At 36.0% G+C, this 14,254-nt stretch overlaps 2 protein-coding genes across 2 annotated transcripts; both read left to right on the forward strand.

Annotated features, from left to right (window-relative positions):
- The first annotated feature begins 1,604 nt into the window (after positions 1–1,604).
- On the forward strand, positions 1,605–11,715 carry scarb2c (scavenger receptor class B, member 2c). Its single transcript, XM_029445005.1, has 12 exons — positions 1,605–1,839; positions 2,537–2,694; positions 4,024–4,168; positions 4,948–5,139; positions 5,311–5,402; positions 5,912–6,031; positions 6,842–7,020; positions 7,178–7,296; positions 8,966–9,039; positions 9,496–9,547; positions 9,667–9,819; positions 10,197–11,715. The coding sequence occupies exons 1-12, from the start codon at positions 1,717–1,719 to the stop codon at positions 10,233–10,235; spliced, it is 1,446 nt and encodes a 481-aa protein (XP_029300865.1). The 5' UTR covers positions 1,605–1,716; the 3' UTR covers positions 10,236–11,715.
- Positions 11,716–12,060: 345 nt separating this feature from the next.
- On the forward strand, positions 12,061–13,749 carry LOC115016910 (liver-expressed antimicrobial peptide 2). The gene is made up of 3 exons (XM_029445006.1): positions 12,061–12,803; positions 12,950–13,089; positions 13,413–13,749. Exons 1-3 carry the CDS (start codon positions 12,738–12,740, stop codon positions 13,432–13,434), a joined length of 228 nt encoding a protein of 75 aa, XP_029300866.1. The 5' UTR covers positions 12,061–12,737; the 3' UTR covers positions 13,435–13,749.
- Positions 13,750–14,254: the final 505 nt, after the last annotated feature.

Genomic DNA, 14,254 nt, shown 5'->3' on the forward strand with positions numbered 1-14,254 from the left:
AGATAGAGAGACATAGAGACAATGTGACACAGAGTCATAGACGCCTGCTCATAGGTTTGTTTGCTTAACCAAGGTGTGGCCCCTTTTATTATGAAATTTTGACTCAACAGGTATGGCTCCAGTTTATAGACAAAGAATGCTGGCACTGCAGTGTCATGACGTCTTTGTAAATATCAAGAGAGGGACATCTAGTGGATAAACTGTTTACTACATTGTTGTTCTGTATTATGAATATTATATTTAATAATAAAGAGTTGGTGAATGTTTTTCTAAAAGTAGCAAAAATGTATCTCCACACAAAAGTTTCATACAAACTATAGAAATGTGGGCTATATGCATATGTGATGAAATATTTGACTCATCCTCAGCCTATGGGTACACACCTGGTTCCCTCATAATCATATAAGTGAAAAGACAAAATATTAATTTCAGATGGTTTCTATGTTGTTAAGAACCTTGCAGCAAAACTGATGCTTCTGTCTTTTCTTCCAGAGTCTGTCTGCCCCCTTCAGGTAAGGATGGCTATAACACTTGAAATACCTGATTGATAGGTAAGAAAATTAGTTATTTGGTCAAGAAATTATTCAAGACAATTATGTTCCTTGTTCAAGGTTGTTGAATCACTGAAAACATAATAATTTACTGTTGTTATGGAGAGGTTGAAAATGCAAAATATGTTTGTGGTCATTTTAAAACACCATTGTGGGACAGTTAAGAAACCAGGACCCGCCTGGAAGGCCTTTTAGTGGATATCCTGCTGAAATAGCAGTAAATCAAATGACCACAGACCAACTGCCACAAAATTAATATGGGGCCTTTGGCGGCCACTTTGCCGGCAATCTGTTTTGAACACACAACACGCAATCTGTTATTTTTCATTTTTAAAGACACGGAAACAATGATGCAATGAAATCTCCTGGTTTTCTTTAAACTCAGACAAACCCTGAATTCAACCTGAGTTTCATGTTGGCTATGCTAAAATTCCAAGTGTTGGATTATATTAAATTGTCACACATAGAGTTCAGATTTGATGTAATTTTATTGAAACACGTCGGCCATTTGGATGGCTCAAAATAAGTGACTCCCCAACAGACATCACAATGACACTGTTGTAGAAATTGACCTTTTCATGAATTCATGTCACTTATGTGTCAATTCTTGCTTGTCTTTGGCTTTTTTCTTTCCGTTAAGTCAGTTGTTTATCTCATACGCATACATAGGCCTAATTGGTAGCCTAACAGTAATATATATTATATATCTACATATATGTTTGACACAGAACGCTCCACAAAAGACCAAGGTTTAATGGCTGACGTCATTGTCATGCGATTAAAAACAAAGAGTCTTTAACTGCAAGAAAGATATTTTCTCTACATTTGGCCTTCAACAGCCAGTTTATGTGGAAAAACATTGTTCTGTCTACCAACTAATAGTTGTTAGGGCAATGTGATATTTTATCATTATAAATTCAAACATGCAATACATGTGCTATTCTAAATCTATCACTGTAGTGTTTTCATCATGGCTGAATGCTCCAGGAAGCCCGTGACTGTCGAAGAAAGCGGAAGTGGTATTAGGGAACTATTTCATTCCGGATCTTTGTCTTTGCTTCACCGAGAAAGTTCCTGGGCCATCAAAACAAAAACAGCGCACACACAGACAGTAGCTAATGTCAGTGAGAGCTACTGTCGTTAGACATAAGTCTGCTGTTTCACCATGATACTAAAAGCATGTTGTATTTACAGCAGCGGAGTTTTTTCTATACTACTTTTGATCTTGGGTATTGCTTTGGTGTTGTCTAACGTGTTTCCACATTTCCTACAGTCGATGGTTGAAAAGGTAAACATCTTATTCTGGCTTAACATTACGTTTTATATATATATATATGCATTAACATCAGATAATCGCTAAATAAACGAACTTTAGACATTTCTGTGACGGTTAATGTTAGCTAGCTTGTTTTGACCTAAAGGGCGAATACAGTCTGATCAGTTTCGATTTCGCCGCTCATGTCCATTATGATTTCGTGGCTGGACAGCTTTAACGTTAGTCTTTAGCTAGCTGACTTGAAGTTGAATGTTCAAGTAATGACTAACATTTAGGAATGTATTTCCAAACGACTCACTAAGTTAAACTTGTTGTGACTGCCAGTTCTCCCGAAACTGTCATAGACCACTCAAGTAATTAGTGTTCGTTGATGTTTTGGGTGGGGCGGTTATATTGTTATCTCAGTTTATACTTTAAAAGGAAATACCTAATGACTTTTTGTTTGTCACTAGCCTTTGCTTTCAAACCTCTTTATTTTGTTTCACATATTTAAATATATAACACCTATATATCTGGAATAGTTTTTAACTTATTTTAGATGTGTGATCACCTCATTGGCCTACTTTAATGTGAATTAATCATGACTGTTAATCCAAGTGGTGATTTCACCACTTGCAGCAGCGTTTGTCATATGATGTGAGGACAGCTTAGTTGCACATTTTTCTCAACTGTGCAGTAAAAATAACCCACTGCTCTTTGTCCCCCATAGGAAGTAGTTTTGAAGAATGGCACAGAGGCATTTGAGGCCTGGGAGAGTCCACCAGCCCCTATTTACATGCAGTTTTACTTCTTTAATCTGACCAACCCCCTGGAGGTGCTGGATGGGGATCGGCCTGCTGTTTTGGAGATTGGACCGTATACATACAGGTGAGACAGGAAAAAAGAGAAATACTTTGCTCTTATTTATTTAGTCATCTATTCAATAAAATAGAAGTGCAGATGTCACAGTATAATATATAAAGGAGGGGAGCTCAAAAGCCATCGCAATCGAGATGCATCTTTTTAACTATTAACATCATACAAACTGTACATGAATAGAAATAAATTAAAGAAGCCACATTGTTGAGTCCGTTAAATCAAATCAAAACTGACTACGGCTCATACAATGGAAATAAATGATGTCATCCTTCAAGGTAGAAAGGTGCTAAAAAGTGGAACACAAAAGAAAGGACCCAAAGACATAGATTATACACTAATACAAATAATAAGAATATAAGTCAAAGATATATATATATATATATATATATATATATATATATATATATATATATATATATATAAAATGTATTCTTGATTTGAAGAATTACAGCAACAAGGTTACCATAGTAAATCTAACTTTACATAAATAGTGTGACTACATTGCATCTTGTTGGGAAAATCTCCCTTTCACTCATGGTTTGGTATTTTGTTGCATATTTCAGTAAAACAATGTATCCACTGTACAAAATATAATATGTGTTTCTGCCGTTGCTAAATCTTTGTCTTTTCAACAATGGCGGCGACGGTTCACAGAGATAAAGGCAGAGAGAGACAACTTGTTTGCCTCTCACAGAAGTGTTGTACAGCTGCTCATTTGTCTAGCTGAGAAGTAAAAATTGCATCCCCAAAATATTTATATTTGTCTTCTTTTCTGGCAAAAATCATTTAACTGTGTCAAAATGCGGTTCTTTAACATAATGGTAGCACAACAGTTTAATTTGCAAATTCATTACCTGAAATAACCTTGTTATCATTAACACACTTGTACCACCTGAGATGGTTTTCTTATGTTTTTCGGCACTGAACTTCTTTACAGTCACACTGAATTTTTGATAAGTTGAGGCACCTCATGTGGAGTTGTTAAGAAAATGCTTTTATTACTCACTTACTGACCATACCTAACTTCCCATTTCTATTTTTTAAGTTACACAAATTCACCTTCTGTGGAGATTTTTCACAGATTATGCACAACAGTAGCAGTCACTATTGCACAACGGCTGCAAAGATGTCATTTCCTTATTTTGACAGACACATGAAATTTAGTCAGAAAGGGAAATGACTTCTTCCCGTATTATGCTATATTTAAACCAGAATTCTTCAACTATAGCATTTTCTAAATGATTTTTCTCTTAAAATATTTGGCTACAGGAACTAACCGTTAACGTCTTTCTACCTTCAAACCCAGTTATAACCCAGTTGTTATATTTCCCTACACAGAGAGTACCGGCTTATGGAGCAAGTGGACTTCCAGGAAAATGGCACTAAAGTAGCAGCTGTCAACACTAAGACCTACATATTCCAGCGTAACATGTCCCGAGGTCCAGAGAGTGACCTCATGAGGACGGTCAACATCCCTGCAATGGTGAGCCACAGAGATTCATGAACTCAGTTGGTTAATACATTATTTAGTCACAGTAGTAATGTTTTTTAGTTTTATTTATTTATTTTATTGGGCAGCAACAGCAAGGAAGTTGTTATTTTATTAACATTTTATGAGCTTTTAGCATTTCTTAATATTTTTAAGGTAAGAGATTTAAGATCAATAGATTAATAATCTTCCATGTACAAGGATAAACATTACTTTTGAAACTAATAAGAAGTACTTCACTCACTTCACTATGTATGGAGTAACAACAGTATATAAATATATACAATAAGTATATTAGATGATTTTGGCAGCTGCAAAAAAAGTAAAAAATGTTGCCTAAAGATGCACATGTTGTTATGTTTATAACATTTATCATTCATATGATGCATGTTTTGTCATTTTTTCCTGCTTCTACTGATATTATTCAACTTTATCTGACACAGAAATTAAAAAGTTAACATTACAGCTTGGAACATGTTCATCTAGTTGTTTTTATCTATTAATCATATTCTGTTCTCTGCAGCGTTAATATTTATTTATGCTTTATTACAGTCGATGTGATTTATTTTTACAGTTAAAAAAAAAAGCGGTAGATGATGTATTGCAGCCCTGAGATTGATAATATGTTCTGTTGTGCTACTGTAATGGGATCATAAAGGTTTTACTAAAGTTATTTAAGTAAATGATTCATTTCATTACGTGGTCATCTTTATGGAACTTATGTAATTTAGCGCTTTACACTACAGGCTGTCTTCTTTTCTTCCTCCTGGTAGACGGTGATGGAGCAATTCAAGGACACGCCTTTAATGGCCAATCTGATCTCCTCCTACATGAAGAGCTCCGGCGAAGGCCTGTTCACCACGCACACTGTGGGAGAGCTGCTGTGGGGATATGAAGACACTCTGCTCAAAGCCCTCAAAATTTTGAAACCTGACCTGGATGTTGTTTTCGGGCTCTTCTATAAGGTCTCTTTTAAGCATATGAATACATTATTGTACACAGTTGTGCAGACTTGATAGTGTTCATTCATTAAAAAGGTATAAAATAAATTAGAAAATTACACAGAAATGTTTTTAGAATCACAGAGAATCTTGTGTGAGAGCTGTTTGTTGAAAATATAAATCTTTTTCTTACAGAGCAATGCTTCCAACGATGGGGAATATGTCTTTTTCACTGGTCAACAAAACTACAAAGACTTTGCCAGAGTGGACACATGGAACAGTGAAAGGTAGTTGTCAATGAATGAATGAGAATGATCTATTGCTCTGTAAATGTCATCAGTGAGAATCATTGATTACGTTCAGCTTAATTAGTTTGCTCGCATGATTGTAACAGTATCATACAGGCATATGATCAACGCTTGTTTCCTCCTGTTTGATTACATTAAGTGATTTGTTTTCCTGCTATGTCAGAATTGTTGAGTGTCTTTAATCAGAGAAACTGTCAATCTTTGTCTCATTTAAAACCAAATAGTTTCACACTTTTCTGTTGTGTCTGTCAGTAAGGTATAACAATGATCTTCCAAGTTGTGTTCTTGCAAACATTTAGATGAGAGAGTTAGCTTAGCTTAGCACAAAGACCAACATGTCTGAATGACTGCCTCTCAGGAAAAAGGAGCAGCAGCGTTTACCTTCTCTTTTCTTTTTCTGAACATTCCGGTCTTGATATGCTGCAAGCCTTTACACTTTAAACATGCATGAATGACAAACTGATAAACAACTCTGTGTGTGCATCCAGCAAGATGAATTGGTGGACATCTGATGAGTGTAATATGATCAATGGAACCAATGGAGCATCTTTCCATCCGGTCATCACCAAGAATGAGATGCTCTACATGTTCTCTTCTGACCTGTGCAGGTGAGTGGACAGCAAAGGGTTTTACACACGGCTAAAGAAGTGCTGCTGTAAGACTAACAATGTATGCAATTGTAATTTGGACATGCACCAAATAATTATATATATATATATATTTATAAGTATATGTATGTATATGTTCAGATGAAGCTCTAGGCAATCATCTTATATACAGAGGTTTTCCCAAATCTTCTGACTTTTTATGAACGAATGAATGATATGAACACTGAGTCACATTATACCCTAGAATATATTTAGGTTTTCTTTCTCACACACACACTTGAAAAATTAAATAAACAGTTTGGGGCACTACAATGAAATTTGCCCTTAATTTTGCAGCTGACATTTTCAGCTTCAGGGAATGTTGATTTCAATTGAGTATGTTTTCTGCTGAGTCATTTTTCTGGTCTTACCTGCATGAATTGAGTTGGCTAGTAAAATGGCTCTCCCCTCAGTCATCTGGATATGGGATTAAGAATACCAATTGAGCCTGGCTAAACATGGCTGGTCCCGAATAAAGTCACTGTTTCCTTACGACTTATTTAGTGCTGCTTAAAACCTCTAATGTCAGCTCTCTTTGACACTTCATACATCAGATTTGAGAGTGGATCAACTAACTGACAGACAGCAGGTTTATGAGGCAGCAACATGTTAGGCCTACACAACCTTTGAAACTCTTGGCTCTTGTTTGTGCTGTTTTCAGTAGCTCATGTACAAAATGTGTGCACAGGGGGGGTTCTTTGTTTCACTTCCAGATTTACAGAATGTATTTGTGTCTGCAAAGATTAACCAGCTCCTGACTCTGTTTTTAAGGTCTCTTTACGCTCTGTACGAGGAGGACGTGACAGTGAAGGGCATCCCTGGGTATCGCTTCAGTCCCCCGAGCAAGATTTTTGCCAACCACACCGTAAACCCTGCCAACGCAGGCTTCTGTGTCCCTGCTGGAAATTGCCTGGGCTCTGGCATGCTGAATGTCAGCTCATGTAAACAAGGTAGGAAGTGCATGAAGCAGCTGGTCTGTCAGAAAAGCCAGAATAACGTTTCATCGTCTCACATGGGGAGATGTTCTTTAGGAAGCTGTTTCATCATGAACTGGTTTTTTCTGTATATTTCATAATGTTATTCTAACTAAATGTTTTGTGTGTTCAGGAGCTCCCATCGTAATGTCTCCACCACACTTCTACCAGGCAGATGAGAAATATGTTGAGGATGTATTTGGCATGAGACCTAACAAGGAGCAGCACCAAACTACGATTGATATCAATCCGGTAGGAACTTCAATTCTTAAAGATCCCCTCTAAACATGTTTTAAGACATATACAAATATTTTTGCTTGCAGTAATAATTTACGTCTGGTATTCTTCCCCTCAAAAAAGTCAAAGAATTATATAATTCTTATAATTACATCTAGTCATTCTCCCTCACTGTGAATATGCACATATGTGTTACTTAAAAGGTTTAACGACCGGACACAAGATATCTCTTACTTCACTAAAAAGTGTGTGTGTGTGTGTGTGTGTGTGTGTGTGTGTGTGTGTGTGTGTGTGTGTGTGTGTGTGTGTGTGTGTGTGTGTGTGTGTGTGTGTGTGTGTGTGTGTGTGTGTGTGTGTGTGTGTGTGTGTGTGTGTGTGTGTGTGTGTGTGTGTGTGTGTGTGTACTGGAGGTTTCAAGTTTCCACTTCACACTTTCAAACTTTTCTTCTTCAAAAGATGGATATAAAACCGGAATTCTAGTGTCAACTCTGCACATACATCATTCTGCACAGTGAAGGTCAAACATCCAAGTGAAGTAACAACAGCAAAAACAGATTTCTATACCCCTCATGTTGTTCATATCTTTATTATTTTCATGTAGAAAAGAAAGTTGCAATCTACAAAGCTGATAAGAAAACATGCGGTAAAAAACTTTGCAGACAGAGCGTAACATTGATGTTTACCACTAGATGGTGAACTATCTCAGCTTTGTGAATGGGTACACACAAAGCGGTGGTAAACAGTGGTTAAAGATTAACGCAGAGGTATATGGAACGGAGCTGTCACCAAAGATAAGCTCCATCTGCTCTTATCATGTATAATGCTGTTATAACTGGGTTGAGCCAGTTCATATATATATATATAGATATATATATATATATATATATATATATATATATATATATATATATATATATATATATATATATATATATATATATATGTATATGTATATGTATATATATGTATATATATATATATATATATATATATATATATATATATATATATATGCACACACACATACATATATATGAATATTTCAGGAAAAGCTTATTGTAAAAACAATATGTGCATATAAACATTAAGTCTATTTGCTTTCCCAGCATGCAACTATGACACACACTTTCGTTTCAAACTAATTCACCTACACTTTATTAACACCAACGTGTAAGCTGGTGGCATCATAAGTTGAAATCAGTCTTTGAACCCAGTAAACAAACTACTGTTTTGTGTGTTTATCCTTCTTCTAATACTGTAATCTTCACTGTGCCACTGCGTGAGATTACGGAGATTGGTCAAAGTCCTGCGACTTCCGTCATAAATACTGGGTTGCGTTACCCGGTACAACTTCACGGGTTGAGCAAAGCAGAGTCAGGGCCGTGGTTTTTGTTTGGGCCACCTACATTAAAGATGTATGCAGAAACATCTCTGTATGTGCAGTAAGTGTAGTTTGGTGTGTGAGTTCTCAGATCTCATAAAGTACATGAAAAATGTTTACAGCATAAAGATTTTGAACATGATACACAGTGTCTTGGCAAACGTGGTATTGTTGCTAAATATGTTATAATGAGGCATAAATGTTCTTACATCAGGAGTGACGAGTGAGTCTCTGCACACAGGTCAGTGCTTTTAAGTTTGTCTTAAATGTGCATTCCTAACAAAGTTTAACTCTGTTTTGCAGCTAACCGGAATCGTCATTCAAGCAGCCAAACGGCTCCAGGTCAACGTGTACATTGAGAAAATGACCGCCTTCAGGTAATCAGCTCACGGCCTTCATCAGTCTCTTGTTACGACACCTTTTCTCCCCATATTGGCTTTTATGAAAGTGTAATAGATGTATGATGACTACCTACGTCGCGGAAGGGTTGCCATTAAAATGACTGTAAAGCAATCATGCCAGCATCATCGTTATCGGTGGACTTTTGGATAGTCATGGATCTCTTGTTGTGCATCTACTTGATATCTGAAAGAACTAACAATCTTGATATAATCCTGAGTCCAGACAGACAGATTGTACATTGTACACTATATATGAACAGCATGCCCAGTGAGATGTAGTTGTTGTAAGACATTAACAGCTGTCTGAATGTCTGAATGCCATTTCTTTCCCATTGTTTTTGCCATTTATTCATTTAAACCATAGGCGAATGTTCAGATTACTAATAACAATAACAAAATGCATAAAAACATTGTGAATCATTTTTCTTTCAGTCAAACAGGAAACGTGAGGACAGTGATCCTCCCTGTGGTTTATCTCAATGAGGTACACAAACACACATGTTTGTCTAATAAATGATCTACCTCTGGCAGCGTTATTTTGTTCAGTGTTTTTATGTTGTGCTGAACTGAACCTCTTATCTCCCTCTCCCACCATATACTCAGAGCGTCGTCATCGACGACACGTCGGCCATGAAGCTGAAGAAGATCGTTGTCGAGCAGAACGTCGTGGTGAACATTCCCTTCATGCTGATTGGTCTAGGCATCATTCTGGGAGGAATCTTCATGTTCCTGATGTGTCAACAGAAGGTCCCCGAGGTGTGTTTGAGATGGACATTAATGAGAGTTGTTTTCATTATCGTTACATAAAACACGATTTAAGGTTAAACAACATTTTTCCAGTTTGAGAAACTGGATTAGTCAATATTTGCCATTTCTATAATGATTAACCGATTATCATAATTATTCATATTAGTTATTAATATTCGGTCAAGTGACTCATCGATTTTATTAAATAATCATTCAGCTCTAGCAGTCTTGAAGACTATAAACATAAAACATTATTATTATTAATAATATTCTACTACTATATGTATTATTGTACATTTAATATGTTAAATATGTATGTGCATATGTCAATAATCAGACATGTCTTTCAACAATGTAATATTTTTGTATCTGTTTTCATTTTTCAGAGCACTTCAGCAGAACGACAGCCCCTGCTCACATCATAGCACCAAACAGTATGTAAAAAGAACGAGGACTGCCATATTTGCAGTATAATTTATGGGTTCAATTGTTCTGCAATGTTTACCATTAACCCCCAAGTAATAGTTCCATTATTATTATTAACTAGAATTACACCTTTTATTCAGTTTTTTAATTCAATGTTTTTAATCAACAAAGTGAAGAGGTTTGTAACAGGGTTAATGTCTTACACGTCAGTTGTACTGATTATGAAATTTATAAATCTTAAATCTTTTAATTTTTTTTCTAATTATAGGATTTTGGATTTAAACAATGTGCATTGAGTAAATTAAATCTACCAAATCGAATTTGAATTTCTGGAGAGTCTGCTCTGAACCAATCAAATCTCCATGAATTTAAGTGAAGATATACTGTGTGTGTGTGTGTGTGTGTGTGTGTGTGTGTGTGTGTGTGTGTGTGTGTGTGTGTGTGTGTGTGTGTGTGTGTGTGTGTGTGTGTGTGTGTGTGTGTGTGTGTGTGTGTGTGTGTGTGTGTGTGTGTGTGTGTGTGTGTGTGTGTGTGTGTGTGTGTGTGTGTGTGTGTGTGTGTACGAAAGACAGACAGAAAGCAAGAGAAGAGGGTAGTGGACGAAATGTTCTGCATCAAAGTCCAGAAAGTTAATACAGCTGTTATAATGCAAGAGAAATATCCTTTTTTTTTTAAACATCATTTAACATTTCACACTTTTGTATTTTTGAAAAGTAAACAACAAGGTCAAGCTGAGCAAAACGACTGCTGGCATAATATTTTATTCTTAACGTCATGAATATATAGTGAACACGGCTTCCTTTTTAAAACCATGTACTCTCAGTCTGTTGTAACCGCATATTCACAATACATGCAAATAATATAATGTATAATGTTCACATCCAAATAATAACACTTCAACAATAGCAGTATAAAGAGCAAGTTCTTGTCTGGTGTGAAACACTGTGCAATTCCAAATCTTGTGTGATTTAGAATGTTTCTACTGACATCACCCTAAGATCAGTGCATGAACAGCTTCGTGCTCGTCACACTACTGATGCATGTTTTGCTTTTTTCCTTTTAACCACTAGGAATTGTCCATGTTTTTGTAGTTCAATTCTGCACTTTTAAACAGCGTTTTGTCAGATTATTATAACTTCATAGAAAGTTTGGAGAGAAACAATACATTGTTGTTTGTATTGGGCTACAGCTGTTTAGAATTAAATGTAATTGATTTCCTGTCCTGAACTACGTACAGTAGAATGTCACTACAATGTGTAATTTGCTATTTGAATAACCACGGTGTCACACACATCTTGTTTGAATGTTGTCTTGGTCTTTGTTTCATATGTAACAGAGATGATTGTTTACAATACTACTCCTACATAGTAAAATTAATATGTAATAACTGTTTACATACTCTCAATAGGTCACATATCTCACAATTTGCTCATTGTCTTGGTATTTGTTATATCTTCAATAAACCTGCTGTGCTTCATATTCTCTCTGAAGGCGTGTTTGTATATCCTCCTTCACACATTGCAAAACTATTAGATGAAGTGAATCGTTATACGTCGTTATACAAGGTCAACAGGAAAGCATGAAGCATCTTATGACAACCACTGAGTGTGTTCTGACTAATTTATTATTTACAGATGTTGAAAGTCAGTGTTGAAACTTTTTCTTATCATGCACTTAGTACACACACCCCGCTTTTCATTTCAACAGATGAATCCATAAAACTCATAGTTGTACAGTGCACTGTAGTATTTTTTTTATATATATATCTATATCTATATATGTAAATAATGTTTCTGTTTGTTAACAGTTTCTAATGGTTGCATTTGAGACTCAATTAACCCAAATATTCTTCTGTGAAACAAGTTCTCCATCGAGTTTAGCATTATACTCATCATGTTCTCCTTTCATGTCAACAACTGGCGCCTACATTACCCACAATGCAATTTGACTTTCTAGCAGTAATTCCACATGAACTGGCAATTGGTGTTTTCATGGAAATAACATGTTCATTTGTAGCTTTAGACATGCAGGTGGATTTTCTTCGCTTTAGACAGAGAAAGTCAATATGCTAAGCTAAGCTAACTGCTGGCTCGCTTCACATTTAATGGACAGACATGAGAGTGGGTGGGTGGATACATTTCTACAGTCTACAGTACATGTTAAGGTTTCAGTTACACACCTCTGACGTGGAATTGTCCTCAATCACAGGGTTAAAGTATACTTTGGGTCACTGCAGATGAACTTTGTCCGCCATTATAAAACTGATAAGTACCACTGTTTAAAGAGTTTTGCATTGTTGGCTCTGACTTGAGATCAGCTTCTCTGCCAAACCTCAGCCTCCGTCATTAAAGCTAAGTAGTAAATTGCCGAATTAATCTTTCATATCTGCCAATGACTAACTCCTCCCAAATCTAATAAAAGCCTTAAATACAAGTGCCACGGCACATCACATCAGCCTCACCGCAGAACTCTTACTCTCTTGAACTTCATCTGTAAACGGCATGAGGACTCTTCGGGAGAAAATCATCGTTCTCTCAGTTGTTGTGTCTCTGATCTGTGCCATTCAGGTAGGCGAATGGGTTAATAACCCTTCTGTTATTGTTTATGGAGTTTGTTTTTATTTATTTTGTGCTAATAGAGAACATCCTGTTTTATCACCATAAATCATGTTGGTCATCCCAGTTCCTAAGGGATCTTGTTTTTGCCTCTACAGGTCGATTCACTGCCTGTTCCTGAAGACTGGAATGGTTTGATCCAGCGCACCAAACGGTCACTGCTGTGGCGTTGGAACAGCATGAAGCCTGTGGGTGCCAGCTGCAGGGACTACTTAGAGTGTGGCACACACTACTGCAGGTACAGCAGAGCTTCTCAGACATCTTGAAGCCTTTTGACACATTTTGGAAACATTTGAAGCCTGTATTTAATTAATTGTCATTCATTTTAAACCAGATAATGTTCCTTAAAATGGTATTCCATTATTTTAATAAGACATAATGTTCCTTTTCGTAGTTTTCACAGACGTATTATGCAATAAAATCTCTGTACCGTATTTGTGCAGCATGTAAAGTTTTGTCCACGTCAGTATGCATGGCGTATACAAATAGTTTTGCAGTTTATAGAGTATATAAAGTCAGAAAGTAATGACACTGCAATAAAGTTGCTCCTTCTCTTTGCAGGAAAAATATCTGTTCCTTCTGAAGCGGATACACAAATATAACTCCACCAAGATGACGAAACAAACATCTGCCTTATGGACCAAAGTGACCTGTCTCAAGATGAACCATGTATAACATAACTGCTCTAATATTCCAGCACTTTAACAGAGTCTGTGCATTAAGTTCAAGTATTCTGATCTGGCACTTCACTGCAGCAACACAAAGCAGTAAATGCTGCATGCACATGAACAATCACACGGCTCCATCTAGAGCAATATATTTTATCATTTAATTAAAACACTTGCAGGACATAAGACAAGCTCTGTAAAATGTAAAAAAAAAGAAGGAAAATATAAATATTCATGCAAAGTTTGTGAGATGAGTTTATTGGTTCATGTTTTATTAAATATTTATTTGTAAATATTGTAAATGTAGATATTCAAATATATTTAACTTTTTAAATAAAGAAAATTTGTTGTAAGTTTATAACAAATTAAAAATATTCCTCACAATTTCTTCTACTCTTTTGATTCAGTGGAAGAACATGAAAACCTTTATATTGATTGGTAAAAAAGGGATTTTATTTATGCAATGAAATCTTTTTGTATTTATTCCACAATGCGGTGATGCTGTGATTCCTAACTACTCACTGACTAAGGGACAAGCTTTGTCTCACTGCTTTCACATGTTTTGAATCATTATTAGTTCTTTATTGGTACTTTTACATCAAAATCCTATATAAGGAAATAATTAGGCAAAACAATGTGCCCATTTGTGGGAAAAATTGCAGGACATTTGCGTTACTGCATCAATGTCCTGAAATGGATAGTATGGTTGGGAATTGTGAGGATAATTTTGACTGT

The sequence above is a fragment of the Cottoperca gobio genome, chromosome 12 (genome assembly GCF_900634415.1).
Source record: "Cottoperca gobio chromosome 12, fCotGob3.1, whole genome shotgun sequence".
Lineage (NCBI taxonomy): Eukaryota > Metazoa > Chordata > Actinopteri > Perciformes > Bovichtidae > Cottoperca > Cottoperca gobio.

Excerpts from the sequence above, each read along its gene's own strand:
- scarb2c (XM_029445005.1), top strand. The coding sequence starts at position 1,717 with ATGATACTAAAAGCATGTTGTATTTACAGCAGCGGAGTTTTTTCTATA. Across the intron at positions 4,169-4,947 it reads CGGTCAACATCCCTGCAATG|ACGGTGATGGAGCAATTCAA; the intron begins GTGAGCCACAGA and ends TCCTCCTGGTAG. Across the intron at positions 5,403-5,911 it reads GACACATGGAACAGTGAAAG|CAAGATGAATTGGTGGACAT; the intron begins GTAGTTGTCAAT and ends GTGTGCATCCAG.
- LOC115016910 (XM_029445006.1), top strand. The coding sequence starts at position 12,738 with ATGAGGACTCTTCGGGAGAAAATCATCGTTCTCTCAGTTGTTGTGTCT. Across the intron at positions 12,804-12,949 it reads CTCTGATCTGTGCCATTCAG|GTCGATTCACTGCCTGTTCC; the intron begins GTAGGCGAATGG and ends TTGCCTCTACAG. Across the intron at positions 13,090-13,412 it reads TGTGGCACACACTACTGCAG|GAAAAATATCTGTTCCTTCT; the intron begins GTACAGCAGAGC and ends TTCTCTTTGCAG.